The sequence below is a fragment of the Penicillium argentinense genome (assembly GCF_028826775.1).
Source record: "Penicillium argentinense strain IBT 30761 chromosome Unknown utg000004l_segment0_segment0, whole genome shotgun sequence".
NCBI classification, from domain to species: domain Eukaryota; kingdom Fungi; phylum Ascomycota; class Eurotiomycetes; order Eurotiales; family Aspergillaceae; genus Penicillium; species Penicillium argentinense.
In genome coordinates this window covers 1,069,446-1,094,880 of record NW_026622663.1, presented here as the reverse complement: position 1 = coordinate 1,094,880, position 25,435 = coordinate 1,069,446, and the positions used below count along the sequence as shown (strand labels likewise).

At 49.1% G+C, this 25,435-nt stretch overlaps 13 protein-coding genes across 13 annotated transcripts; 4 read left to right on the top strand and 9 right to left on the bottom strand.

Moving 5' to 3' along the window:
- Positions 1 to 211: 211 nt before the first annotated feature.
- N7532_003355 (putative pre-mRNA branch site protein p14) lies at positions 212 to 886 on the bottom strand (the record flags this gene model as incomplete). Its single annotated transcript, XM_056615849.1, has 4 exons — positions 212 to 312; positions 394 to 521; positions 603 to 659; positions 786 to 886. 4 exons carry the CDS (start codon positions 884 to 886, stop codon positions 212 to 214), a joined length of 387 nt encoding a protein of 128 aa, XP_056476206.1.
- Positions 887 to 1,154: 268 nt separating this feature from the next.
- On the top strand, positions 1,155 to 1,749 carry N7532_003354 (uncharacterized protein; the record flags this gene model as incomplete). The annotated part of the gene is made up of 2 exons (XM_056615848.1): positions 1,155 to 1,159; positions 1,239 to 1,749. 2 exons carry the CDS (start codon positions 1,155 to 1,157, stop codon positions 1,747 to 1,749), a joined length of 516 nt encoding a protein of 171 aa, XP_056476205.1.
- A 210-nt stretch (positions 1,750 to 1,959) lies between these two features.
- Positions 1,960 to 6,277, top strand: jhd1 ([Histone H3]-lysine-36 demethylase; the record flags this gene model as incomplete). The annotated part of the gene is made up of 3 exons (XM_056615847.1): positions 1,960 to 2,081; positions 2,131 to 5,320; positions 5,375 to 6,277. The coding sequence occupies 3 exons, from the start codon at positions 1,960 to 1,962 to the stop codon at positions 6,275 to 6,277; spliced, it is 4,215 nt and encodes a 1,404-aa protein (XP_056476204.1).
- Positions 6,278 to 7,019: 742 nt separating this feature from the next.
- Positions 7,020 to 7,890, bottom strand: N7532_003352 (FMN-dependent dehydrogenase family protein; the record flags this gene model as incomplete). Its single annotated transcript, XM_056615846.1, has 6 exons — positions 7,020 to 7,033; positions 7,100 to 7,178; positions 7,228 to 7,364; positions 7,440 to 7,646; positions 7,736 to 7,814; positions 7,873 to 7,890. The coding sequence occupies 6 exons, from the start codon at positions 7,888 to 7,890 to the stop codon at positions 7,020 to 7,022; spliced, it is 534 nt and encodes a 177-aa protein (XP_056476203.1).
- Positions 7,891 to 8,834: 944 nt separating this feature from the next.
- Positions 8,835 to 9,943, top strand: N7532_003351 (D-mandelate dehydrogenase-like dehydrogenase; the record flags this gene model as incomplete). Its single annotated transcript, XM_056615845.1, has 2 exons — positions 8,835 to 9,141; positions 9,204 to 9,943. The coding sequence occupies 2 exons, from the start codon at positions 8,835 to 8,837 to the stop codon at positions 9,941 to 9,943; spliced, it is 1,047 nt and encodes a 348-aa protein (XP_056476202.1).
- A 2,009-nt stretch (positions 9,944 to 11,952) lies between these two features.
- Positions 11,953 to 13,612, bottom strand: N7532_003350 (uncharacterized protein; the record flags this gene model as incomplete). Its single annotated transcript, XM_056615844.1, has 2 exons — positions 11,953 to 12,175; positions 12,231 to 13,612. The coding sequence occupies 2 exons, from the start codon at positions 13,610 to 13,612 to the stop codon at positions 11,953 to 11,955; spliced, it is 1,605 nt and encodes a 534-aa protein (XP_056476201.1).
- A 540-nt stretch (positions 13,613 to 14,152) lies between these two features.
- On the top strand, positions 14,153 to 14,713 carry N7532_003349 (uncharacterized protein; the record flags this gene model as incomplete). The annotated part of the gene is made up of 1 exon (XM_056615843.1): positions 14,153 to 14,713. One exon carries the CDS (start codon positions 14,153 to 14,155, stop codon positions 14,711 to 14,713), a length of 561 nt encoding a protein of 186 aa, XP_056476200.1.
- Positions 14,714 to 15,209: 496 nt separating this feature from the next.
- Positions 15,210 to 16,233, bottom strand: N7532_003348 (GTP cyclohydrolase I; the record flags this gene model as incomplete). The annotated part of the gene is made up of 3 exons (XM_056615842.1): positions 15,210 to 15,503; positions 15,578 to 16,174; positions 16,228 to 16,233. 3 exons carry the CDS (start codon positions 16,231 to 16,233, stop codon positions 15,210 to 15,212), a joined length of 897 nt encoding a protein of 298 aa, XP_056476199.1.
- A 2,154-nt stretch (positions 16,234 to 18,387) lies between these two features.
- N7532_003347 (GNAT family N-acetyltransferase) lies at positions 18,388 to 18,929 on the bottom strand (the record flags this gene model as incomplete). Its single annotated transcript, XM_056615841.1, has 2 exons — positions 18,388 to 18,578; positions 18,650 to 18,929. The coding sequence occupies 2 exons, from the start codon at positions 18,927 to 18,929 to the stop codon at positions 18,388 to 18,390; spliced, it is 471 nt and encodes a 156-aa protein (XP_056476198.1).
- A 631-nt stretch (positions 18,930 to 19,560) lies between these two features.
- Positions 19,561 to 20,041, bottom strand: N7532_003346 (uncharacterized protein; the record flags this gene model as incomplete). Its single annotated transcript, XM_056615840.1, has 3 exons — positions 19,561 to 19,758; positions 19,785 to 19,882; positions 19,942 to 20,041. 3 exons carry the CDS (start codon positions 20,039 to 20,041, stop codon positions 19,561 to 19,563), a joined length of 396 nt encoding a protein of 131 aa, XP_056476197.1.
- A 48-nt stretch (positions 20,042 to 20,089) lies between these two features.
- On the bottom strand, positions 20,090 to 20,652 carry N7532_003345 (uncharacterized protein; the record flags this gene model as incomplete). The annotated part of the gene is made up of 3 exons (XM_056615839.1): positions 20,090 to 20,228; positions 20,315 to 20,533; positions 20,564 to 20,652. The coding sequence occupies 3 exons, from the start codon at positions 20,650 to 20,652 to the stop codon at positions 20,090 to 20,092; spliced, it is 447 nt and encodes a 148-aa protein (XP_056476196.1).
- Positions 20,653 to 21,597: 945 nt separating this feature from the next.
- N7532_003344 (uncharacterized protein) lies at positions 21,598 to 22,461 on the bottom strand (the record flags this gene model as incomplete). The annotated part of the gene is made up of 1 exon (XM_056615838.1): positions 21,598 to 22,461. One exon carries the CDS (start codon positions 22,459 to 22,461, stop codon positions 21,598 to 21,600), a length of 864 nt encoding a protein of 287 aa, XP_056476195.1.
- Positions 22,462 to 23,137: 676 nt separating this feature from the next.
- Positions 23,138 to 23,463, bottom strand: N7532_003343 (uncharacterized protein; the record flags this gene model as incomplete). The annotated part of the gene is made up of 2 exons (XM_056615837.1): positions 23,138 to 23,208; positions 23,262 to 23,463. The coding sequence occupies 2 exons, from the start codon at positions 23,461 to 23,463 to the stop codon at positions 23,138 to 23,140; spliced, it is 273 nt and encodes a 90-aa protein (XP_056476194.1).
- Between the last annotated feature and the right edge of the window lie 1,972 nt (positions 23,464 to 25,435).

Genomic DNA, 25,435 nt, shown 5'->3' with positions numbered 1-25,435 from the left:
CATCTCCTGGATCGATACCAAGGAGGATAAAAAAACCCCATCAAAACCTCGACCATGATAATGTCTCAGAAACGAAAAGAACCCGTAGGAAAGTAATCAGAAAACGCCTAAGAACCCCTCAACCATCCCGGACCTGATAGAGCGGGAGAGCCGTTGCAATACCGTGCACCGCGGGGAAATGCGTGCAGAGGGCATCATGAAAGTCGTCACATCATTCAATCCCGTGTTGTGATTTGAGCTTTTCCAGATTTTCCTGTCTTTCTGCAAGATCCTCCTTCGGGCGAACCATCTTCTCCGGCTGATGGTACAACACTAAAAGAAAGCCAATGTTAGCTGCTGATTTCAAATTTCCATGACACATCTGTTTCCATGTAAATCCTCTGCTGCACGTACCGACTAGGTATCGGTTCTGGAAGTTGAATCCGTTGAGCTTATCGCAGGCCTGCTTGGCATCGTGGACGTCCTCGTAAACCACAAACGCGGTTCCCTTCGTGTTGTTGGCTATACCCTGGCGAACTTGCCTGTGAAATAGGAGAAGAAAGCGATGTTAGCAGACTGAGAAGGTCGATGCAAGAACGAGAAGACAAGGCAATTTGACTTACCGGATAGGCCCAAACTTGCCGAACAGGTCGTACAATTCCTCTGCGGTGACATTGTAGCTAGAAGACGAAAGTCAGCGGATTCTTCTTTCGGGGTTGGCGGGTGATGAAGTCCCGCAAGCGTCACGCGAGTATGTGGTTCGATGCATGACGGCGGAGAAGTGGAGGGATCGTCGGAGGACATACTTGAGGTTCTTCACGAAAAGGATTCTTGAATATGGAAGCTCAGGGTCAGAAAACTTCTTCCACAGAGCCGCAAGGCGCGCGGGCGACTTGCTGGGCTCCATTTTTTTGCGAATCCCGAAACCGGGACCCGGGAGGGGCAAGGAATCGTGTGTACTTACCGATTTGCTTCGGGGGCGAGCTTTCGGCTCATTCTCAGGGCAAAATGTAATGGAGAGTGGATGTGAGGGGTAAATGAAAGCTGGATACCCGGGGTATCGAGGGTGGTGGTTTCGAGGAGGAGAGCGCAAGATGAGAGACGCAGAACGGAAAGAAGCACGAGGTGGGCTTGGCACGCCTGATCCGGCCTAGTTCCTGCCTGAGGCAGACACAATGAGGTAAGCCAAATGACGGCGATGACCATACCGTGACAATATTACGGCACGTGAGTACCCCTCCTCCGTAATTAGTGTACAGGACCGCTGGTCACGCTCTTACCGGCCGTGTTTCAGACAGCTCGGCGACGCTCTCGTCGCAAGTCAAGCTCGAGGCATTCAAGCGGCCTTCTTCTTCAACCACGGCAGACTCAATCGATCGCGGGACGCTTCCCCTTCGGCAATCGCCCGGAATTGATTTTCGCAACACGAAGGCCTGCCGGCGCAAGACAACCTCGGTGGTTGACAAGCTGTCCCGCGTTCCCATACCTTGCGACCTGCTCGACTTTACCCTACCTGCCCTCTCCTTCACGCCCTGCGACCATCCTCCCCTCCGACCCTTCCATTCCCATCGGCTCGCACATTATTGGAATCATCCAGCTCGCAGGAACCAGTTCCTGTTGACTGGATTGCATTCGTTTCTCTGTCGCCCTTGCCCGCGGGCTGCGCGCCGCGACCCTCGGCGCCTTTGTCCTCCCGCCGCTAGACGACCCCCTCAACTGCGACTTGCCTCCGTCGACTCCGAACCACCTCCCCGCTGCGTCGTCAACTAACGTCGACCCGCGCTTGGATTACACCCTGCAGCTTCGACTGCGAACGTCCGTCCGCCAGGAATGACTCTCCATTCCTCCGCGACGGCCACTCGCTAGTCCGTGTGGTCCATGATCCCCGCTTTGCACCCACCAGCGGCAAGCGCATTTCTTCGCAACCCTGACCCTCCCACTCACCTTCTCTCGTGCCCGATATCCTCTAAGTCGGTCGAAATGATTGGCGCGGCCTCTTTCCTGCCTCCTCTGGGGGAGCGCCCACCTCAATACCGCACTCCATCTCCTCCGCGACGCGCCGTGGAGCCCATCACACCCTCCACCGCAGAATTTCGTGCGGCGTGGGCTGAGCGCGGTGTCACTCGGGCTACGAGCCTGGATCGTGATCAGCGCCCATCCAATCATGCTCGGAATGCTGGACCGGATGGCTCTTCTAATAATCGATCGGGTCACGGCCGGTCGAACTCGACCATTGATACTCTTGCGACCATCGCTCTCGCAACGAGCCCAACCTTCGCGCCACTCTCCCATCGCCCACCTTCTCCGGACTCTCGATCGACCGTCCCTCTGTTCCCCCCCCGAATCGAACAACTCCGAACGCCCCGCGAAGCGTCCACGCTCCGAGAGAGACCCCTCACCTTACCTTGCTCGCGTCCAACCGCCTGCTCATTCTCATTCCCATTCTCAACCTCCCTCCCACGCCTACTCCCAGCCTCGCTCACACAATCACTCATACTCCAATGTCTTGCCTCAAGATAGCATGACAACCGACGCTGAGCTCCTCTTGAACTTTGCCCGCCCAACCAATTTTCATCCCGGTAACCACACAAAACGAGTCAGCATCGATGAGTCCTACCACCATTATGGCAACGATGCGTCGCGACATAACCGAGTTGGCTTTGCTACCGAGAGCTATCATGACGGGAAGCCTGCGTATCACATGGAGGACGGACATCCGCCGTCGCGAATGAGGTCTCGTTCTGACGGCTCCGCATTTGTCCCGCGTCCTGTGATTCGCGGCGTACGCCCAACTACGAGCTCAGGCACATTGTCTCCTATTGTATGGGAAGATGAAAATGAAGAAAGCTCATCGGGAGACGCTTCTCGCTACACTGGGTATGGGGATCATATGATTGCCGGCCCCAAAGAGCCTTACACCATGAAGAAAGGCGTGGCATCACTGCCCAAGCTTGAAGAGGAAGAGCCTAATGAGTCAAACCAGACAAGCTGTGGCGCATGTCATATGGTCAGGACACCCATGGAGACCGAGGAGAACGAAGAAGATACCTGGATCAACTGTGATGGATGTAAACAGTGGTTCCATATCGTTTGTGCTGGGTTCAAGAACGACCGAGAAGTCCGCACCGTCGACAAATTCATCTGCCACCCATGTCGACCTGTTTATGGTCAAACAACGTTTGTGCGCAAGTCTTCCCGTGCCCGAACGGCAATAGACTATGCAGGTCTCAACCAAGGTCTTGTGAAAGCCGCCTCCAACTCTCTGGAACACCACTATCTGGAGCCAATCCGCCAAGGAAGAATCAAATTTCTTCCGGAGAACTTTCCTCGTATGAAGCCAGAATTGGTCGTTGCGGAGTATTTTGAGCGCGGCAATGGATGGACCGAGCCTGTCGTGATCCCTGCTTGCTGGAACACTCGCGAGCCTGTCTCTGAAATGGACGCAGGTTTGGATGCTCTCGCTCAGGAGGCGACCACCCAAGAGATGTTTGATGAACTCCTGGAACACCTTGAAGAGCAAGAAGCCGACACGAAAGAGGTCATTGATTGTGGTCAAGATCAGTTGGATATGGTCATCCCTCAGGGCTTGACCGTTCGTGCTGTAGCCGAGCTTTATGGCCCCGAAGAGAGAGTCGAGGTCATCGACGTCAAGTCACAACAGGGCGAGGATAAGCGATGGAACATGCAGAAATGGGCCGATTACTATGAGAGCAACGAACCCGAAAAGCCAGTTCGAAACGTCATTAGCCTTGAAGTGTCTCAGAGCAGACTTGGTCGGCTCATCAAACGACCGAAGATCGTCCGAGACCTGGATTTGCAAGACGCTGTCTGGCCTGAGGAATTGAAGGCAATTGGTGACTACCCCAAAGTTCAGTTCTATTGCCTGATGTCCGTTGCCGACTGCTACACCGATTTCCACATCGATTTTGGTGGTTCCTCGGTCTACTATCACATTCTCAAGGGCAAGAAGACGTTTTTCTTCATCCCGCCTACGGACCGCAATCTAAAAAAATATGAGGAGTGGTGCAACTCACCTGCACAAGACTCGGTTTTTCTTGGCAACCAAACAAAGGAATGCTATCGTGTCGACCTATCCGAAGGAGATACCATGTTAATTCCATCAGGTTGGATCCACGCTGTTTGGACCCCGGAGAACAGCTTGGTCATCGGCGGCAACTTCCTGACTCGGTTGAACTACGGCATGCAAATCAAAATCCTCAACATCGAGAAGGATACGAAAGTTCCCAAGAAGTTCCGGTACCCGTTTTTCCAGAAAATCCAGTGGTACACCGCTATGAGGTATCTGGAGGAAGATCCAGTTCCTCAGAATGTGGTGGATGCTTTCATGCAGGACGAAAATTTCCGATTCCACCGAGACTATCCTGCCTACTACGAATTCGGTGAACTGACGAACCGAGAACCTTTGGGATCACCCTTCTACAATGCCCGATTCTATTCACAAGCGGAGCTGGAGGGGCTGCCGGAGTTGGCTAAGTACCTTCTCCGGACAGCACTCATTGCCAGCTCCTATCTTGTTGATGGAGTGACAAATGAAACACGAAATGCTGTTCGTCGCTCTATTCCCAAGGGAGTCACTGACCCTGTGGATATGATCCGAATTTTCGGAATCTGGGTTGCATGGAAGCGCGGCAACGAGACAGCTGCTCGATGGACTCGACCCGGTGTTATTGAAAGCAACCCCAAAGTCTCTCTCAATGAGAAGAAGCCCGCTGGACGGTCGAGTCGCCGATCGGATCGCCATGCTGACAGCCATCGTACATATGCTGAACGACAAGCTGTACAGCGCCCGGCCGAAGATCTGGCGCCAACTCCCGTTCCACCCGCAAATAATGGTCCGCATATCCCATTCAACAATGCAACCCCAATGCCAGCGAACTACATGCCCGAATATGCGCCGCCTCAAGATTGCATGATCATGAAGCCCCGATCAGCTCCGCGAGGCTCTGGCCTTGGACCGAAGCGTGTTGCGTGCGATGCTTGTCGCCGGCGACGCATCCGATGCCGCCACAAGGATGAGCCTGCCGACCAGCAAATGGGAATCAATGGTTTTGGGTCAGCATCGGGCGTTAGCACTCCGAACTCATTGGCGCAAGATGCTGTTTCCGCATTGAACTCCTTGGCCGCAATTGCTTCTCAGGCCGGCTTCCAGAGCAATGGCATGATCGGTCTTGATGCATTTGATGGCTCAGGGAAGTTCCAGTCAGCAATCATGGGAGCCTCGACTGCTGCCGCCAATAGACTGAATGACCTGAGCCCCGATGGTGCCAACGGCGCGAAAAAGGGACGGAGCAAGGCTTGTGATGATTGTCGGAAGAGCAAGGTAAGTCTAAGCCCACCCCAGTTCCCCTTCAACACAGAAGCTAACTAGCAACAGCGCCGTTGTATCCACGACGAGTATGGCCAGATTGACCCGATCAAGGCCAATGAACGATCTAAGCCTCGTGGCACCGCGTCGGCAAAGCGCCCTCGACCTAACGAAGATGATTCGGCGCCTACTTCATCCAAAAAGACCAAGCAGGAAAGCACATCACCAGTCGTGAACAACGGAAAATTTGGCCCCACCGAAGGCCAAGCGGACACCAAAGACTCAGTCATGCACGCTGTTCCAGCCACATACGACAATGAAGTTGCCAACCATCGTCCCCCAATACCTCGGCAATACGATCAGATCCCTCTGCAATACCATCAGCCCCGCGTGGATGACCAAATTTCCGTGAATCAAACATATGCATCGCCACCGGTCTTCCAAGCGGATCTGGATATGAAGGATTCAAACTCATTGTCCGTTTCATCAAAGCCAACCACTTCCTTGGTGTCCCCGCCTACGTCGCTGGCCGATGAGATGGATGTGGTTCAAGATGGCGAAGCAATGGCCTCTGTCGAAGGCGAAGCTCCCAATGCGCTACACACTCCCAATTCAAGTTCTCGTCATTCATCTCGGCAGCCTCGACATGTTGAGCGATTTGTACCGGAGGCAACGTCAGCTCGTCCGTCCAAACCACCTGGACGTACTGCCCTTCCAACGTCGCGAACTACCCCTGGCCACCAAACGGGTCATCAATCATCAGCCAAGAAACCTTCTTCGCGTCCCTCTTCGTCCCATGCTAAGAAGAGTTCGCCAATGATCGAGAAGCGCTTCGAGCGTCATGCCACAACGTCTCTATCTCCGCATCAGCCGAAGCACGTGAACCACCAAACGGAAGAAGAAGAGCAAAGTTTGCGTCTGATCCGGGAACTTCAAGAGGCAGAATTCGGATTACGACGACGTCGTGGCTAGAAATCTACCCGCTGATGTTCTTCTGCACTTCCGAGAAATTGATTGTGCTGTTTATGACCGAGACGCTGGGATTTGCCTTTCGCCTTTTCTCTCTTGCCTCTTTTCTTCTTCACCCTCGTTCTTTTTCTGATGGCAAATGTTTTTATTAAGGTGTCATCATTTTCGGAGTAAGGCTGGATCTTCGGAGTTGATATTGTGTTCACAGTTTTCCTTATTCTTATTGGCGTTTTCTGAAACCAAGGCGGACGGAGCATATGGATTTCTTTTCAATGTCTGTGTTTGCATGGGGTTTTTATTTGTTACCGAACTCGGTTTTCAACAGTGACTTGCTTGTCGTGAAGTATTTCTTTTGTTTCTTCTAATCCATTTTCCAAATTTCGTTTGGACGTTCTTTTCCATATTTCCTTATTTTCGCACACGACTGCTATTGCTGGTTCTGACAACAGCATCGCTTGTTTTTGCAATTTTGCGCAGGGCGCAAGGTGTATTTTGCGGTTTCAAGTTCTCGTGTACCATCCGCTTCGTTGAATTTGACAATGACCAGCCTCATTCAAAACATTAGATCTGTCGTTATGGAGGGAACCTTAAAGAAGTTAAGGTGTATGAAATAGGACCTGGTCTCAACATATATCTAAAATACAACATTCTAGCTATGGTAACCAAAGCATAGTCTAGTAGATCTACAGCTTTGTAAAAACACCATTGTTCTCTAAAATGGAGAGATGACTCTTGTTGATATCATTTACGGTTTTGCATCTAGAAAAGATTGGGTCAGCAAACGTATAAGTGAGTACTGAATAGAAACCAAAGCTTCCTCCATACCCTGATAGAGACATAGCCAGCTTTTGAAATCTTCTTCCAGCAGCCGAATGGGAAGCTCAACTCCTTTTTGACCGTCATACTGAGAACGGCCTAGCAAAGATCTTCCACTGAAATATGTGTCAACATACCGCCAATCCCCAAATCGGATTCCGAGCAGCAAAGCAATAGTCAGCACCAAGCGACAAAGCCTTGATATCAGTACCCCGTCGGATACCACCATCAACGCCGTGTTGAATTGCCCCAGAGACATCCTCAGCCGTGTATACTGATCACCTTTAGTACAACTTGATACAACGGCAAATATGGAGTGGAAGTCATACCTCCTTTCAGCCAGATATACAGCTTCGTGACACTTCGAATCCACGAAATCTTAGCCTCTCCTCATTCCATGCCTTGCCCGGGTAAACCAGGTTGGCCATATCGGTACCTGGCACGATATTGGGGTACCCCATCCCCTCCGGAATTCCAAAGGAATTCCTGTATTCGTTCAAACGACGACCAAGCATCGGTGCGTCGACAGTGATCATGACGGCTTTATCTCCCGCCTCTGCAAGCTATTAGCACGTGAAGTCGAAAGAAAAGAGAATATCAGAGAACGAAAAAAGATTAGAAAAGATTAGGTAGGGGTATACATACTTTCCGCCCTCACGTTCATGTTCAAATCCAGTGCCATCTTGATCTTCATCGCATATTGCCTAGTGTTTGTGGCGAAGAGCTATACCAAGAAACATGCCGTTGCTGCTCCGCCTCCGCAAGATGCTCCGACTTCTTACCAGAGTCTTTTGGTGCATGCTATGAATCAAAGCGGATTGGCTTTTCGAGAGATCGTAACTACCCCGCTAGAAGAGATGGAACGAGAGTGGTCAATGTACCGCGGGGTGGCTGGAGAGATTCTTTACTGAGGGATTGGTCGATACAGGAACTTCTTGGGTGTATGATGTTGTGCGGTTTTTTGAAAATGGGGATATTATCATGCAGTTTTCTTCAGTAGATAAGGAAACCTCTCGTCGGGATGGGCTTTTTTGAAGTGGAACGAAGGGAAGCAATAGAGGGAAAGCAAATAACATTACGGTCGCTGGGTTAGCTTGGTAAACTTTAATTTGGGATGTGTGCTGTCAATTCAGCCATCCGCAATATCAGCAGAATGACAATGGCTCGAATACGTGAGTTTCCCGAGACCTACAGAATCATGAAAGCCGGGAAGGGTAGAAGGACACGAGACATTTTCTGTATAAGAAACAGCAAACATACTGTGAAGTCTAGAGATGTGGGAGTGCGTTTCCGAAAAGGGTAAATTGAGAAGCCGAGGCGGTGCGGAGACAACATGGGGAAGCCTCTCGCAACTTTGCACCACCCGCATTTCCTCCTCGATAGGCCCTTGATGCTCTCATTTCCCCATGCGATCGGCGAGGGTAAATCCCTATTCTCCTGTGGAATGCTAGCAAGGATGATGTCTCCGACGATCGTCCTGCGCGGGGCTGGCCCACTTCGGATTTCAGTCGCCGAGTACGTCCAATAGCCGCCCGCAAAGCACAAATGCCGAGTCACCGTCATGCAATAACCGCATCAAGCAGAGTCACAAGAGAGCTCGCGATTATTTAATCTGTTCAAGGCTCAATTGAACCCACTGCTGCCGTCTTTTTCTCGATTCCGCATTGTGCCTGGCTACCCTCCGCATCGCCACCTCCAAGCAGAACCCGTGATATACGGACCTGTCAAAGTATAAAACGACACAATGGGCAAACCAGTTGTGCTGCAGCTCGGCGACGACATCCGTTGGAACCATGAATTGCACACCAAGTTCCAGGAGCACTTCGAGATCCGGCGATCATACAGTTTGTCGCGACCGGAGTTTATCCGAGCGCTGAAGGAGAAGAAATTTGGCGATTTCTTTGCTATCTACCGACCATTCTGGAACACCGGTGGTGAGATGGGCAACTGGAATGACGAATTGATTTCGCTGCTGCCGGATTCGTGCAAAGTGTATGCCAGCGCAGGCGCTGGCTTCGACTGGGTGGACACCGCTGCATTGGCGAAGAAAGGTGAGTTCGGGATTCTTCCAAGTAGTTTCTCAGTCTGGAGCTAACATTTATTTCTTGTGAAGGTGTCGTATACTGCAATGCTGCCGCCGCATGCACTGAATCCGTAGCCGATGCCGCCATCTGGCTCATCATCTCGACCTTCCGACTCTTCTCTTGGTCCGCAATGGCTGCCCGCTCGCTGGACCCCTACCAATTCGTCGACGCGAACCGCAACCTCGCCCCTGTCTCCCTCAACCCCAAAGGCCACACGCTTGGTATCATCGGATTTGGACAGATCGGCCGACGCACAGCCGAGAAGGCATTCAAGGCCCTCGACATGAAGATCCTCTACCACGACATTGTCCAGATGCCCCGCCAGCTCGAAGAGGTCTCGCAAGCGACCTATCACAAGAACATGGACACTCTATTGGCTGAGTCAGACTGTGTAGTTGTTGCGACTCCCTTCAGTGGTGAGACGCTTCTGAACGCCTCATTGCTGTCGAAGATGAAGCGTGGTTCGCGGCTGGTGAACATCGCTCGTGGTAAGCTGCTGGACGAGTCTGCCTTGGTGGATGCCTTGAAGAGTGGTCAGCTCTCTGCGGCTGGCTTGGACGTTCACTACGATGAGCCCAATGTCAACAAGGAGCTTGGGAAGATGAAGAATGTGGAGATCATGTCGCACAACGCCGGTGCTTCGTTAGATTCCCATATTGGATTTGAGCGGTTGGGTATGGAGAACATCATCTCCTTCTTGCAGAACGGCAAGGCCATCACTCCTGTCAATGCGCACCTGGTGGCCAAGAACTCTTCCTCGAAACTCTAGATTGGGGTTTGCGGGTTAAATTGATTTAGGTTGCGCCTGTACATATTAACGAATGATGACATAGAACTGTCATGTTTTGCTCTATTTTTGTTGATTTAGGTAGACGAGCTTGCTTCCGGCTGTGTAAGATGTATCCAGCATTCACAAGCTCAGCCTTCCTAGTTATAGACAAATGATGTTCCACCTAAACCTCAAGAAATTGAACTGTGTTCTCATATAACTGGGCCCCGTAGCATGTTGACCCTGATCCAAGCATAGCTCAACTGCTACCAGCATGCGTCGCGTATTTGCAGATGCTCATTATCCCCGATTGAAAACTCCCACCCACCATATAACCCATTTGTAAACCGCCCCTCCGTTTGTCGGAACCCATAGACATTAGTCCACTCCCACGGTAACAACTCATTTTGGGGACAGATGCGGTAGGTTAGCCAGCACAGGGCACTCGTATTCGTCACCAGCTGAATCTGATGTCTCACAACCCTAACAACGGTCCCGGGACCATCCCTTTCTCCAATCGTCATACATAGCCTCGAAATTGGCTGCGACAAAAGACTGATGAGGCGAGACAGTCATTTTCCCATGCGTATACGAAGTATAATTAGGATAGAAGGAGGACGAAATGCGATTGGCCGGCTGTGGCAGTGGGTACGAGTAATTGCCCCCAACAGCGATGACGGTGCTATAGGCTGTAAACCTCGGCCTTAGCCGCAGAGGTGATGTTGACCATGGTAGAATGAAAACGAGAATAAAAGTGGAAGAGCGGGCTGTCTCACCGTTAGATTTGGGGCACTTTTAGCTCTAGATAGGGATTAAACCCGCAATCGAGGCGGTTATGGTGGCTCTTGTCACCACGTTGCGCTGAAGCTTAACCTTGGGAAGGTACCCTGAAGTAAATATAGAGCACCACACGCTAAAGGGCGATGCTTATCTTAGCGCATTTATCCGGCTGAACCGCGATCGGCAAGATCTGCGTCTACCCATGCTAATGTTTTCTTGAGTACGGCCAAGCAGGATATGCGCGGCGTGGTTTTGTGATCTGAGGGCGTTGGGGGTGTCTATATTTGTCCCGGCTGTGTGGGATGGTTGACGTTGACGGGCTGGCAGTGTGTTAGTAACCTAGGTGTCAGACTTCGACCCAAGGTTCTATATGAAGCCCTCCCACGCCTGGCTGAAGTGGCGTTTTTCGAGCTTAAACAACTGTAATCCGAATCACACATAAGATGAATTACAATCAAGAATTCTCTGGGCCTTTGCCATTCTTTAATTATCACATTTGTCAAAATACCTTTTCAAGTGATGCTTTCCAGCAGCAGCCTCCTTCAGAATGCTCGTACAGTGAGCTTTATTCTCTACTTGACATGCCAACAACGGAGAATATGCCAGCCCAAGAACACGATCTGAACAATGAAGACTGGTGTTTGATTCCATCAATGTCAAGCAATTTCGCTTCTGATATGGATAACGGCGTGGAAAGCCATTTTTCCTGGCCATCATTTTCCAGCTTAAATAGCATTCCCGAACCGATTTCACGAGACCAATCGTCATCTCCTGCCTCGCAATTTTCCTCCCAGTCATTCTCACAGACCAAAGACCTATCCCTATTCCGGACACCAACTGGAGATGGGATCTTGCATTGCGCCTATCCAGGATGCACATCAAAAACATTGTTTTATCGAGGCTGCGATCTGCGAAAGCACTACAAGCGGCATCCAAAGCATCTCTTCTGTCGCTATTATGGGTGTCCAAAGTCCATATTGGGAGGGTTCTCAAGTGGAAATGATCTGACTCGTCACGAGGCAAAACACAATCCCAGCGTTGCTTGTCAGTGGCAGGATGCCCTCGACTTTTCAGTCGGAGAGATAAAATGAGGGATCATATTCGGCGAGTCCATCAGAGGAACATGTAGCGAGATTTCATCAACTGGGGAGAGAAACATATTTCTGTTTGCATGTTGCGGAGTATATCATGACTGGACCCTATCGCCAGTCCCTATCACAAATCGCGAGTTACATGTCGTTCGCAAATATTTCGCCGAGCTTCACTAGGTCTGCCCATCTTTTGTCGTTTTCAATCTCAATTTTGCATTCTGGCGTTGCGACTCTCATGTCATCAATGAGATTCGTGCCATAATTGTAGCTCTGGTCACCATTGACAAAAGCAACAAATGCCTCGATCCAATTTTCCATAAGCACTCTCTCCTCGGGAGTCGGGCCATGCATAATTGAAAAGCTAAGAATTATTTAGTACACTGTAGTGAGTGCGGGGAAGCTGAGAGAACACATACTTCCAAAACGGTTTATCCATGGCATGTGCCACGCCAAATGATAGCGGCGCCACTTTCTCCGTGATGAAAGAAAGTCGATAAGCAATGCGATACCTCCAAATGTCACGAATGGGCACACCGTGACTGCTGAGGCAGTTGACTAGCCAGCGTGAAGGAGCTCGAACTTGACCATCAGCAATAATGTTCCCAAACAGTGTGTTCCATTCATTGGGGTTCTGTGTGGTGGGCAATTTATACGATTTTAAGATCCGCTCGGTCGTTTCGGGCGCGTAGTAGTTCGAGACTTGCAAGCGTAATGAGTCGAGATTCGGCTCAGGATTGTTATATGTTGCATAGAGCGTTTCCTCATTCAGAACCTCACCGATAAAGAGTCGTAGCTTCCGCTTCTTGAATTCCTCGGCAAAAGCGCCGCTGTTGTGATACTCGGTAAACCCACTGAAGATAAACAAATTGTCAGTCACAGGGCGGAATGTGTGATTTTTGAGATTCTTTATGGCAGCGATGAGATCCTGGTAGCTGACTTCACGCAATTTATCCAGCTTTGCAGGGCCTGAAAGAACCGGAGACACGTTGAAATATTCACAGAGCTCGTCGAACTGAGGATTCACGTCTGCAAGCATTTTCGGCTGGGCGGGAATGGCGTTTGAGATCATGTAGAATCGATGAAACAGCTGTGTCCCCCGTCGGAAGTCGTAGAGAGCCTGCGCCTGCACTCCGTATGAACCTGCACTCCGGCCGCCCAGTACGATGTTGCCAATATCACCGTTGAAGGCCGCGATGTTTTCATAAACCCACTCCATAGCCATTCGCTGATCCCAGAGGCCGAAGTTCCCTGCGCTCTCGCCGCTACTCTCTTCGAAGAGAGCCTGGCCAGCAAGAAAGCCGAAGACATTGAGGCGGTAGCCGATTCCGACAAAGATCGCATTGAGTTTTCCGGTAGATATCATCTCGGTCGGGTTCATACCGACTTCCTGGAGGGGGTCTCCAAGCTGAAACCAGCCCCCATGGAGCCAAAGCACAACTGGCCATTTTTTTCCTGGATTTGCGGGTTCTTCGACAGGCGTCCAGATATTTAGCAATAAACAATCCTCGCTATATGTTTCGGGGCCAGGATCCTTTTCTGCCCCCGATGCGAAAGCTGCTTGTGGACAAACCGGGCGAAAAAACGTGGCATCGAAGGGAGTTCCGTCTGATTGAGTATAGCTGTGCGTAGCATGCAATGGACGCGGTTTTCTCCAGCGATTTGCGCCGATAGGTGGCTGGGCATAGGGTACCCCTGCATACCGACGAGCCTTGTTGTCGTACTGGATTCCTCGAAGTTTCCCTTTGACGCCTAAGTCAATTTCGTGCGGAGTTTCGTGGTAGGAGATTTGATTGCCCATGGCGGCTGTCAGGATCGGTTGGTCAATGAGTTGAAGTGGGGAGAGGGGGAGATGGTGTCACCAACGTTTATACCCCTCGGTGGGAACCCGCTCCACTTTAGCCCAAGACTTGCTTATCGGCGACCAGATATAGCTCCGGCGATCAGCTTCCAGATCGACGCCCCACACATATTTCCAACTGTAGATCTACATCAATTCAGTAGCAAGACAAGTGAGTATAATTTTTGCACTTGAATTACACTGTTTTCTGATTGCTTGTGTGAAGGGGTCCTTCCTCGACCCACTTGGAGGTTGTGGAAAAGGTACTGATAATGTAGTGAAGGAGGAAATAGAAGTTATGTTCGAAAGCAATATATTTTGGCGACCTACAAGGCAATTTGATGCTTTTGAAAGTATCGAGCCTGTCCTGGTTCCAGTAGTAGTGACAGGACTGCGAGCTCTTAGCCAACTTGAATCGTCTACTTGAAGACCGTTCGAAGAAAAAGCAACATCGCCCGGCACTGGCACGGTTTTTCAAGACGACTTCGAACAATTCGCAAAATGGTGTGCCCTACTTTAGGATTTCCACGCCCGGGAATCGAGTTTCGTCACGTCCTTAACATTGCCCAGCAAAGGAAGGGATTGGAGACTTGCATCGAGATGCTCAACAGCCACACTGGAGACTGGGAATTTAGTAAGATAGCCTGCTGTGAGACTGGTGGTTTTGTTTTTGCCTCGTCATTGGCTTTGCGCATTGACGAACCCTTGGCATTGATTCGGGAACTCGGAAAGCTTCCACCACCTACCGTTTCCATCTCCAAATTGAGTGCGCATATTTCTTCCTCGGATTATGATCACTCGACAGAGAGCTGGATTGTGATAGAGCAGAGTCTGATCCCTACAGATGCTTCAGTGTTGGTCATGGATGACGTTCTCGCGAGCGGAAGAACACTCTACGACATCATTCGCGTACTGCGGAAAGTCGGCATTGGTTTGGAGAACATGTGTGTCGTTGTCGTTGCCAAGTTTCCCTCTCACCGTGGCCGTCAATTCTTCCGCGAACAGGGTCTTGGCGGCGTTCGAATTCGGAGACTTCTGGATTTGATGGTGCGTAGGGAATGAATCGGTGGATCAGATAAGTTTTTTAGTAATTCGCAGAAATTGATCAAATGAGGTTTAACATTCGCTAGCGCACATGAGTGCAGAAATTGTGTCCAAGGTCATTTTTAGTCGATTGAAGAGCCTCGTAACTTTGTACCATGCTGATTATTAAAATGTCTGGCTTGAAGAACAAATTCTTCATGGAACCATGAGTTTCGAGAATGAGCTAAGCTCCGTACGGACGGCTATGGGATGCTCAGAGTTATATTATATTACATTTCAGAAGATAAATAAAGGCCGTGGATTGGACGAAGTGAACCCCTTCTTTTTCATTTTCTCGGTAATCCCTAGACATTCGCGAAAGATATCCACGGCCAATCAAAATCAAAATTGAATAACCAATGAGCCAAGGCAACGTTAAACCCCAGGATATTGTGTGCATTCTGGAATCTCCTGAATGTGGGACTGCAAGTCGACATCACCGAAAACGAAAGCAACAGGTATAAAACGAACGGGTTCAAGCGCCCACGCGGCTGCGGAATTCTTCGTTCTTTCCGCGAGACTTGAAGCATCCCAGCATGCAGCTAGTGACCTGCTTTTCGGCCTTGCCTGGTCCGTGTCTGAACGAGCAGAGGTGCTTGGACTTGACAATGACACCAACTCCATGCGGCTCGAGAACCTCGGCAATGGCCTCTGTAACCTGTTCGGTGAGGTTCGCCTGCGTCTGGAGTCGGTATGCAAGTACCTCGACGATATCGACGAGCTTTCCAAGCTCGATCACGTGGCGAGCAGGCACATAACCAATTTGTACCTGTGTTAGATAATTAGCGAGGCCCGTAGAAAGAAGTAAAAAAAGACTGCGTGGCATGAACGCCTTTCTCTTACCTTGCAAGTGAACGGAATCAAGTGATGCTGACAGAGAGAGATAACTTCGACATCCTTCAGGATGATCATCCCATCACTGCGGTTCTTCTCCGAAACTGCGCCAGCGACCACAGACTCAATGCTTGTCTCATATCCCTTTGTAAGCGCAAGCAAGGCCTTAGCACATCGCTTTGAGGTGCCACGCAAACCTCGTCGGTCGTGATCGCCTAGCTCCTCCAGGATGGCCTTCACATGCTCGGAAACCCTCTTGACTCGCTCCTCATGCTCTTCGTTTTGAGGTACACTCTCGAAGCGAGGGCGGAGGCCGCTGGCCTGCGAGATCCTGGCATGATGAGGCCCACCCATTGTCTGTCGGTCACGCTCAATCTCTTCAGCGATAGCTTCCAGTCGGGGGGTGACAGCCGAGGCTGCTTCGCATGAGTACTTGAGGTTGCCCTTTCTGGCTTGGAGGCGGCGGTAGGTCCTACCATCAGAAGCTGCGCGATTAGGGTCTTCCCAACGGCTCGCGTTGTCAGTTCCACCCTCTCCGAAACGAGCCCGAGGGCGTCGAGTGTTCCCTTCATCGATTGGCTCCGGAGCGTTGGTTGCCGGTGAGTGCTGATGTGAATGAGTATGATTTTCACTTTTGTAAACATCTCTAGAAAACTTACCAGCATAGGTGGAGCGAGTACGGCCAGTTCTACCCTCGGTCTGGCGGTGGCTGTCGATCGAAGCCGCACTGTGCTGAACTCGAGCGCGGTTTACGTAGTGCATCGTGGCAGCCGGCATCTGGTTCGGGGGCAGACGGTCAGAGCCTTGCTGGGCATAATCACGCCCGTCAGTACAGTGCTGGTCAGAATGGCTGCGGGTAGAAGAGTGATCGCTGTGGGGATGGTGGTCATGGTGATGGCGGTCACGGTGATGATGATCGTGGCAGTGATGATCATGGCATCGATGATCAGTACGACGTCCTCGGTCACAATCGGACCACGACGAGGAACGCCGACGCCGCTGGGGGGACCAAAGATAAGACATTTTGAAGGAGATGTGGAACCAGGAAAGGAAGAATCAAATCAAGGGGATAACCGATGTCGAGAGCTGGATTGGGGAAACTTGGGGTGGGCATGACTCCGACACGCGTTGTGGAAGGAGAGATGTTTCCAAAAAGGAAAGAAGAAGTGAGGATATACAGGACCCACGTCACGGCCTCAGGCAGCCGTGCAGCGGCGAGCTTCACGTTTCTGCCCCTTTCCCATTATCACTGCCGCTTTTCAATCATTCCCTTTCTCATTTGCCTACGTTAGGCCCGAAGCAATTGGCTTGCCTTCATTACACCGCTGGGAAGGATTCACAAAGATCAGTATGGCAGTCTCGGGGGATTTGGCGCTGATTCTTATGCAAAAGAACACAAGTTTGCCCTTTCAGACGCCATTGTGAAGCATAATACAAGTCTGGACCCACAAAACCAAGGTAAGCACCGGGATTGAAGACTTGGGGGATACGCACTTTTGAACTCGACCAGCTAACCTTTCTGTTTCCAATTCAGATGCTCTGCACGATAATCTAGTATACTTCCCAGGCTATGTAAGGCTTGAAGAAGACGCCGTTGGAACGCCATTACCATTTTCGGTTACAGCCTGATCCCCTACATTAAGCCGATGGATTTTTAAAGAGGCCGGCCGAGTCCAAGGAAGGATGGACCATGGCCAAGGCCGCATGAGCGGGGTTTTATTGTCCACAGATGCCGAGACAACTGTCTTTGGGTACTATCTTCCATGATTCTCAGTCGCCTCCGTCGTCAAGTTCGCTTAGCAGATGCAGCCACAATGCTTCACACGCGTCCATTGGATTTGCAAGGGCAACTCTACAACTGTCAGGAAGATCCGCAACCCTGGACAAGTTCTTCATTTCCCCTATACAATACCGTGAAATAAATTGCCTTGGCTGAAATAACTCATGAAAATACATTGCTGCAGTTATGGGGCCAATTGTAAAGTCACTAATGGTCAACTTGGACGTTGGCTAGAAGTATATGCGAGCCGGTATGACTGTTGACATCAGCACCTTGGCATGTCAGAGCTTAGCGCTTTCCTTCGCACTCGCCGAACACTAAGCCATCAGCAAGTATGAGCGAACTCGATAATAAACTTTTCAGCGAGCCGGACTGGGGGTATGCCATCTATCACACCACAACGCCGATCTTCCCAGGTACCTCAAGGTCTGAATCAAAAAAGACATTTTTGAAGAGAATACCTTACTCTCTAAGGATATAGAGAAAAGATTCGGGCCAAGCGCCAGTAACTCTCATGGAAGACCCAAATATTCAACGGGGCATTCATCGAGGCTCTTGGCGCTCATTCCAAGGCTTAGGCGGAAACTCAAGACACTTGTGACAACTGAAAAAAGTATCTTGTGTGCAGACATCTTGATGGTGATATCCGATTCGTGAAGTTTCCAGGAGCATTTCCAAATGTGGATGGCTATGAAAAATTTCCCGCGTCAATAAAATAATGGCTAAGCCTCATAGACGCTCCAATGTGTATGGGAAAGGACAATGCAACGAGAACGCACAATATATTGGCATCGACGAATTCTCAATCGAGGAGTGTATTGGGAGCGAATGCAAGGCTACGTGCTATGCTACGTGCTGGCTTAAACCTAGGTTAATACGTAATACACGAGGAAAAGAGAAAGAGGCTAGGAAAGCACTCGAGGGCTGCAGTTTTCGATTTCCGTGCTTAGCGACGTTTCTAAACAACCCTCCACCTCCCCCTCCGCCCCTGAGGTAAATGAGCGTTTGAGCCCAAAAGTCACTAATACTCCGTCGCTTTTTACAGGCCCATCCGGTATTGAACAAAGGAAGCATCGGCTATTGTGTCATAAAGTCGACGAGCAGTAATATTGTCATGTTTGGTCAGCCACTGAAGACGGGAGCAGCCCATCTCCTTTGAAGCCTCTATCACCGCTTGAATCATTCTCCGACCTTGACCTTTTCCTCTCAACGCGGGATCAACGAAAAGATCTAGACACAAGCTGCTTTAGTCGGCCTGAGACGAGATTTCGGTAGGAGATATCCTTCTTGAATAAACATACCATTCAAAAGCATGATCTTCTTCTCGCTCCACGGTGTTTGCTGAGGAAAGAAATGCGCGATCGCAGTCATCTTGCCACTCGCCGACCCAGCTGGCTGCTGACGCATCACGAGAGCATACAGGTCGCTATCTGCATCCAAGATTCGGTCGAAAGTCTTCTTAAATTGCTCCTCGGGTATGTTGGTCTCGTAGAAGTCGATGTAAGCTCTAAATAGAGCAGCCCACTCGTCGAAATCGTCGCGGTTGAGCTTTGTGATCTTGAACTCCTCCAGTGATGCCATTATTGATACTTGGACTTTTGCTGCTTGCTCTTGTGGATGAACGAGAGATGGTTTGTATTTGCCCTGGGGTGACTCGGAGGGTAGGAATGTGTCAGTCAAGGCTTCATCGCCCACTGATCGAAGCGACAGCCTGTGAATAATCCTCGATTGGCCGCCGTCGGGATGCGTGAGATTTTTGATGGTGCTGCAATTAGAGCCCCAAGGCTCCGAAGAGACTTTCTTGAGGAAAAGTGAACATTAAAAAGGTCGAACTATAAATATAAATCTCCTTGTGAGGCATAGATGGATGGCGAGCTTGCTTTGACTCATCGCATACACCTGCCTGATCGGATATACATGGGCACGGGCCACTGTGAAGCATGGCAATGCTGTGCAGACCGAACTGCATGAATATTTCCAACCCCCCTTTACTTCTTCTATCTAACTGAATAAGTAGAAAAGAAAACACCTCAAAAGTAGTCGATAAACTACCTCCACAGAATGAATAAATTATCAATTGAAACTCGGTTAAAGAGCTTTGCTTTGAGATGTCAAAATGGAAGCGTTTCCGCTATATTCCCTGTACCTCTTGTCTTTCCTTTTCTCTTGCTTCCAAATTGAGAAGAAAGCCCCCCCTAATGATATACTACGATCAAAATACCTCAGTACAAAAGTTTGGTATTTGGTCTCTTTCAGTGTCATCAGATGGCCCTGACTCGCTGCTTGTGATCTCGATATTAGTCTGAACATGGACTATGCTCAGTGGTGAAACAGCCGAAACGCCAATCTCATTCAATTTTGGCGACTTTACATTGCAACAGACAGTGTAAGTGTTTGATCCAAAGGGCCTCTAGAACTTTCAACATCGGCTCACACGTATTCTTGTAAGCTGCTCGTGCGGATGAGCTTTGAGCTTTGGTTCTGTGTAGTCTTAATAGTTTGCCGTAGGGAAGTGGCACAAGACACGATTATGACTGGAGGATTATGTCAACTAGATTATGATCAAATATGGAACAGTGCTTTGCAAACTTACCTGTGTCTACTTCCACAAAACTCCAGAAGCAAAGCCAGGCGATATTTATCTCTCGATCATATGTGCTGTCAACGGCGACTCGAATTATAGCAACAATCATTATTATCGTTGCCGAAAATATACTCAGCAAATGATCTGTAGTTGAATTTTATAGTCTCTTGCCGATAATGTATTCGATTCCTCCGAAGCTGCATTTGTATTCGATGCCGCCGACCGACGCGATGTAGACAGCCGCAGTACAAGATACAATGACGAACCACCAGATCCAAAGACTTTTAATCTTGCTGCTAAGTCGATAAAAGAATGTCAAGAACAAAACTTGATGCACCAACAACTAGAGTAGAACAATATCTCCAGCAGAGCGAGCAGTCACATGAACTCGTTGTATCGGGGCAGAAAAGCGGGCTCGAAAGCCTCACGCCCAGCTGTGATCGTATATAGCTCATAGAGAACCTTGCGTTCAACTTGCCAGATTGTTGCTGCTGCGAAGATAATGACCCATGCAAGGATAATGAGGAAGTCATCAATCAGTAGTCGACGGAATAACGTCAACTGGACGAAATGACATTCCAGTAAGTTCCCATAGCACTCCCTGTTCTTGTGAATTTAGTTAAAGTAAAACCCGGTCTGCATAAGTGAAAGAGTGAGACGAACTTTGAAGACAGGTCCCGAGACCCGACTGCTCCGTTCATCGACCAGGTCCGTAGACATTATCTTTGAAAGAAGATCTTGAGATAAAACATCAAGGTGGACTAAGAGATTGTTGATGTATCCCAGTGGGAAATTTTGACATTTCCTTCGATATCATTGTTCATATCGCCATCGACTCCTCTCGCTTAAAAGCTTTTCCCAGTGATTCTATAGGCCAATTCGCAGGAGGCAAAGCAGCCGATTCCCTTAATTAATTGTCAGATTTCCCAGAGTCTGAGCCATATCTACCAGATTAACCATTTACGGAACCGCATGAAAAAAAAGCAGCAGTGCATGATTTCCACGCCACCTTTCATCTTGTAATATGCAGGTCCTCAGTCATCAGATGCTGGCTACCCCTGAGGAATTCTGAAATCGTCCAAGCTGCCGAGATTCAACGCGTTGCCCTATCTCTGTAGCGTTGATATCAATCATAAGCCTCGGTCACTGGCCCCAGCAGCGACTTTGTAGCAAGCGCCGTTAAAAATCATTTTTTCGTCTTGTAATTCCGCATATAAAAGTTTCTAGATATTGTAAAGCAAATTTTCTTTCTCTTCTAGGCAACATTCGAGATCTGAAACTTTGATCTTGTGAATATGTCAGATATTCGATGCTGGTCCTAATGAGACTTTGTAGCCTGTAGAAATAAATCAACCCGAAGGCAAAAAGAAGAATTCTTTGGCCACCCCTGGTACTACTCATAAAGAGCGTGGATAGCTTGCAATGCCATGTGGGTGAGCGCTTTGATTATCAAGAACACGCCATACAAAGGATATTGGATATTTCGCTTCCACATATTCACGGACCTGGATGCTTTTAGGGAGATGGTTCCAAATAGCTCCCACAGACTTCTTCAAACTCCACGACGGTGCATCGCGTCATAATTCAAAAGCCACCCATCGTCAAGACTCGACTCGATTGCAGCCGAAGCCTTAAACATCCCTGAAAGTTTTCTCATTGGCCATATCAAGCGACAAATTGAAAAAGCGTAGCCTCCTCAATACTTTCGACACGATTCACATCCGCATAGCTTGCTTTGATGACATCAACGCGATAATAGCAAACCCCATCATACAGAACGAACATTGAAGGAAGACCATGGGGTATCAAAGAAAGACTTCCATCCGGCTCGGAGCTGTATCCAACTGTATACCACTTCATACAGCGGGGGCACCGACTGGACCTAGTGTGCTGCTTGCATCCTCCATCCAGATACTCGGTGAGACTGTCTTCCATGATGACAGAGAGAAATTTGCCAGTATTTGTGCGTATGCAAATTTTCCCTTTAAGTTCGGAGAGTCGCATCCCTATCCCAAGACTGTACGGCTCGCCCCCGAAAATCAATTTCCCCTCAAACTCAGCCGCATCACCCAGCCAGAGACAATCACCAGTGATTGGATATAGACAAAACCATTTATCCGGATGGTAGAGGTCGATACCATCGGCGGAGATCGGATGGCTGGCATCGATGATTGGGTTCGGGATTGACAGAGGAACAAAGGGCTCGGTATCTTCATCAATACTTCCGTAGGGATCGATTTGAATGTTGACAGCCTCGACAACGCTTTTCTTCCATGTGCCGTCCAGACCGAGATATCCTGATCCATTGTGAATGAAAAATACGTCTCCATTGTATGAAAGATGGCTGGTGAGGGTGGCGACGTATTCACGGTTGTAAATTATCTTCTCATTGTCGTCGGATATATAAAACAGCGAGCCGCGGGCATGGTAATCCTCGTACAGTTCGAATGCATTGTTTTGATAACGAATAGCAAGATATTTTCCAGTTACAAAGAATCGGACTGGTCGGTCAAAGCTTTCATTCTCCATTCTGAATATTTTTAGTCCGCTGAAAAGCTTTCCTATGATGAGATCAGCTTTCTATCCAGCTTGAGCGTGGTGATGTAAAACACCCCGACGATCCTGTCTCCGACCATCTAGACTCTGGCCTGGCAACAGGTCAAGGAAAATAGGACATACCCAGACTCCTATAGCCACAGTCTAATAGTACGCTTGAGTGGTATGCCTGAAGTGTCAGCTCTCTGTCGCGAGAAATATAGAGAAGGGCAGAAAGTTAGAAACCGATGGGGGGCATTATGACGGCTCAGGGTTCCTTGTTTGCTTTGTTTGCATCGCTAGCCAAAACTAATACCGCGTTCTGATTGGCTCCCGCCCTCTGTACGTAAACCACCAGACCTTCGAGTTGAATACAACTTGTCTTTACTCACAATGAGCCTTAGTGATGGCTGCGCCGGATGTCTTTTGAGCTCCTCACTACTACCTATAGACATTTCACGACGGAATTTTTTCGGAAGAAGCAATTTCTGCAACAACAATTTTCATTGATTTTTTCTCAAGACATACGTCAAGTGCGACCTCATTTCACTCAAGCGATGAGTTCCTTCAAAAAAGAAACACAACAATCTTCAGGCATTTGATAGCTCCTAAGCGAGGCTCGACATCAATACCATATTAACGTATTGGGAGCCCCGGTGCCACCATTCATCTAGGGGCCAGTGTAGGTGCAGTTGGAAAGATCAAGAGTGGAGAGTTCGATGGAGTATGGGGGTCCGTCGCCTATTAATCTTGAGCAAATTGGAACCGGAATACATGACATTTTGGGTGCTTACTCAGAGCCAGAGTGTAGGCAACAGCGCAGGAAATGCTCTGCTCAACTTGCTGGGTGCTAGCAACATCGTGGGCAGCGAGCACACTAAGCAGGCTCTGCAGTTGCTTGCTGCTGAGAGACAGTTGGTTGGAGACGCTCGTCACGGGAGCAGCCGAGGCCGCAGCGAGGAGGGAGAAGAGAGCTCCGAATGCCTGGACCTTCATTTTGTTTGGGTTTAAGCTGGAAAGCTTTGAAAGTAGTAGAGCAGGATTGCCGAGTATGTTGGTAGGTGCTTGCTGTGCTCAGTTGCCTGTCGCGACAAAAGAAGTCTCTTGAAGGAAGATCTACCTTTTATATTCTGATGTCGTTCCACCTCACGTGCGTTCGGCCTATTATAATTCTTGGCCTTGTGGTAGCAGTTTCATTTGGAGAATGCGTTGTATAACCCGAGCTACTGAAGGGGATGTTTCAAAGTTCGGAGGCCTTTTGGGACTGCACTATTGAATACGGCGTCAATCTCTCAAATTGGAGGTCTGCGAATAGTATTGCGCTTGAAATTAGAATTATTATGAACCTTCCAACCCGACCGCATAGGACATGTCGCGGCCGAGGACAATTGATTATTTAAGATGGTAGAGCTTATCAACGTGGACGATACGGTTTAATTTTACTTATAAGCTTCTTGTCCTTGTTTGGGTTTCTTGGCGCGGCGAATAATCACTGCCACGTAGACAAAGCTGGATCCAGACCCCGCCTGTGACCATTGAAAAAGGTAAACCGCGAAAGTAGAAAGCAAAAAAAAAAAAAAAAAAAACATACAACAGCAGGGATTCGCATGTGGTCACCCACCATACTACTAACCTGCCGGCGTGTGGCTTAAGTACGGCTGAGCGGACGGGAAGCCCTGTTCTCCACACCCTATGGTCGTATGTATTAGAAACAGCAATGCAAAGGACTGTAAATCAAAATGTAAACGGTTTACCCGCAGCATGCAATATCCCAAACGAATAACTTGCGTGGTCTACGGAAGAAACTTTCGTAAATTATTGAATCGAATTCAGGATTTAAGCATAAAACGAAGAAGTCTCAAATCAAGCAATATATCAATTTTCTTTTTGTAATTTTATCCTTGAGGCAACCTCAGAAGGAGTGACCAAAGTAGGACTAGGCTCGCATGAGATCGCTCTCACTAAACAGCAGTAACAGGACCCACAGTAGGGCATACAAAGTGAAATTCATCAGGTGCCAGTTGACAGGTATTTTCCTCTGGTTGAACTCGATTCGATTAGGGCGTATCTCGAAATGCTTAACAGAGGAAGACTTACGGCAGATCTGCCCAAGGTGAAAAGATTCTAGAGTGCATACGACAGTGATTGCCTGGTTCTTGGAACCATCCGAATCCTTGGCATATTTGGCTAATCTCACAAGCGCATCTCCTCTGAATTGGATCAAGGCGATATTGCGACTCTGGTCGGCCAGGGCCTCCGTGGGCGTGGTAGCCAAACAGGGTAACAAAAGCCCTGTGAAGGGCAGGAAGTGAGATACTGGTTGAAACTTCATTATTTGCTGTTTTGTTTGGCTGGGTAGTATTTCCGAATTTATATGGGATTGGGAATGGTTTTGTCCGATGGCCAGATGGTGAGTACTGTGGATTGACTTTGGATGGCACTTGATGATTTATTGTGCGGGAGTAGGATCATAAGTGGCTGGCTTTTCTCTTTAGTAAATTTGGTCTAGATGTTGTCTCACTATCGAATCTTGTGTTCCGGTAGTATTCCGTCTTAGGTTCGCGCTTCCTCCGCGCAGATGTAACATGTGAGTATGGGACTTAACAAATATACTACATAAGGATTCTTTTATTCGGCGGGGGATTGGTCGGTATGGATGGGGAAAGTGAGAGTTCTATTGGCTAGGTATGTACCTCAAATTAATGGTGTATCACTACCGCACACGGTTAGAGATTACCAGCCAAGCATGGTTCGTGGCCAGACCTCTCATGTCTATGCAACTGTAACCATCTCGACGGGACAGACGTGACCGGTGTTACATAAAAAGGAACATAGAGGCGAGGCAATACAGATTGAATTGTCCCACGCATTCATAAGTGAAGATTTCCACAGAACTGATAATCCGCCGCATATGCTTTAAACTATCTTGGCCGTTTCTAGTTGCATTTTCAAAGTGGCCAGAATGGTC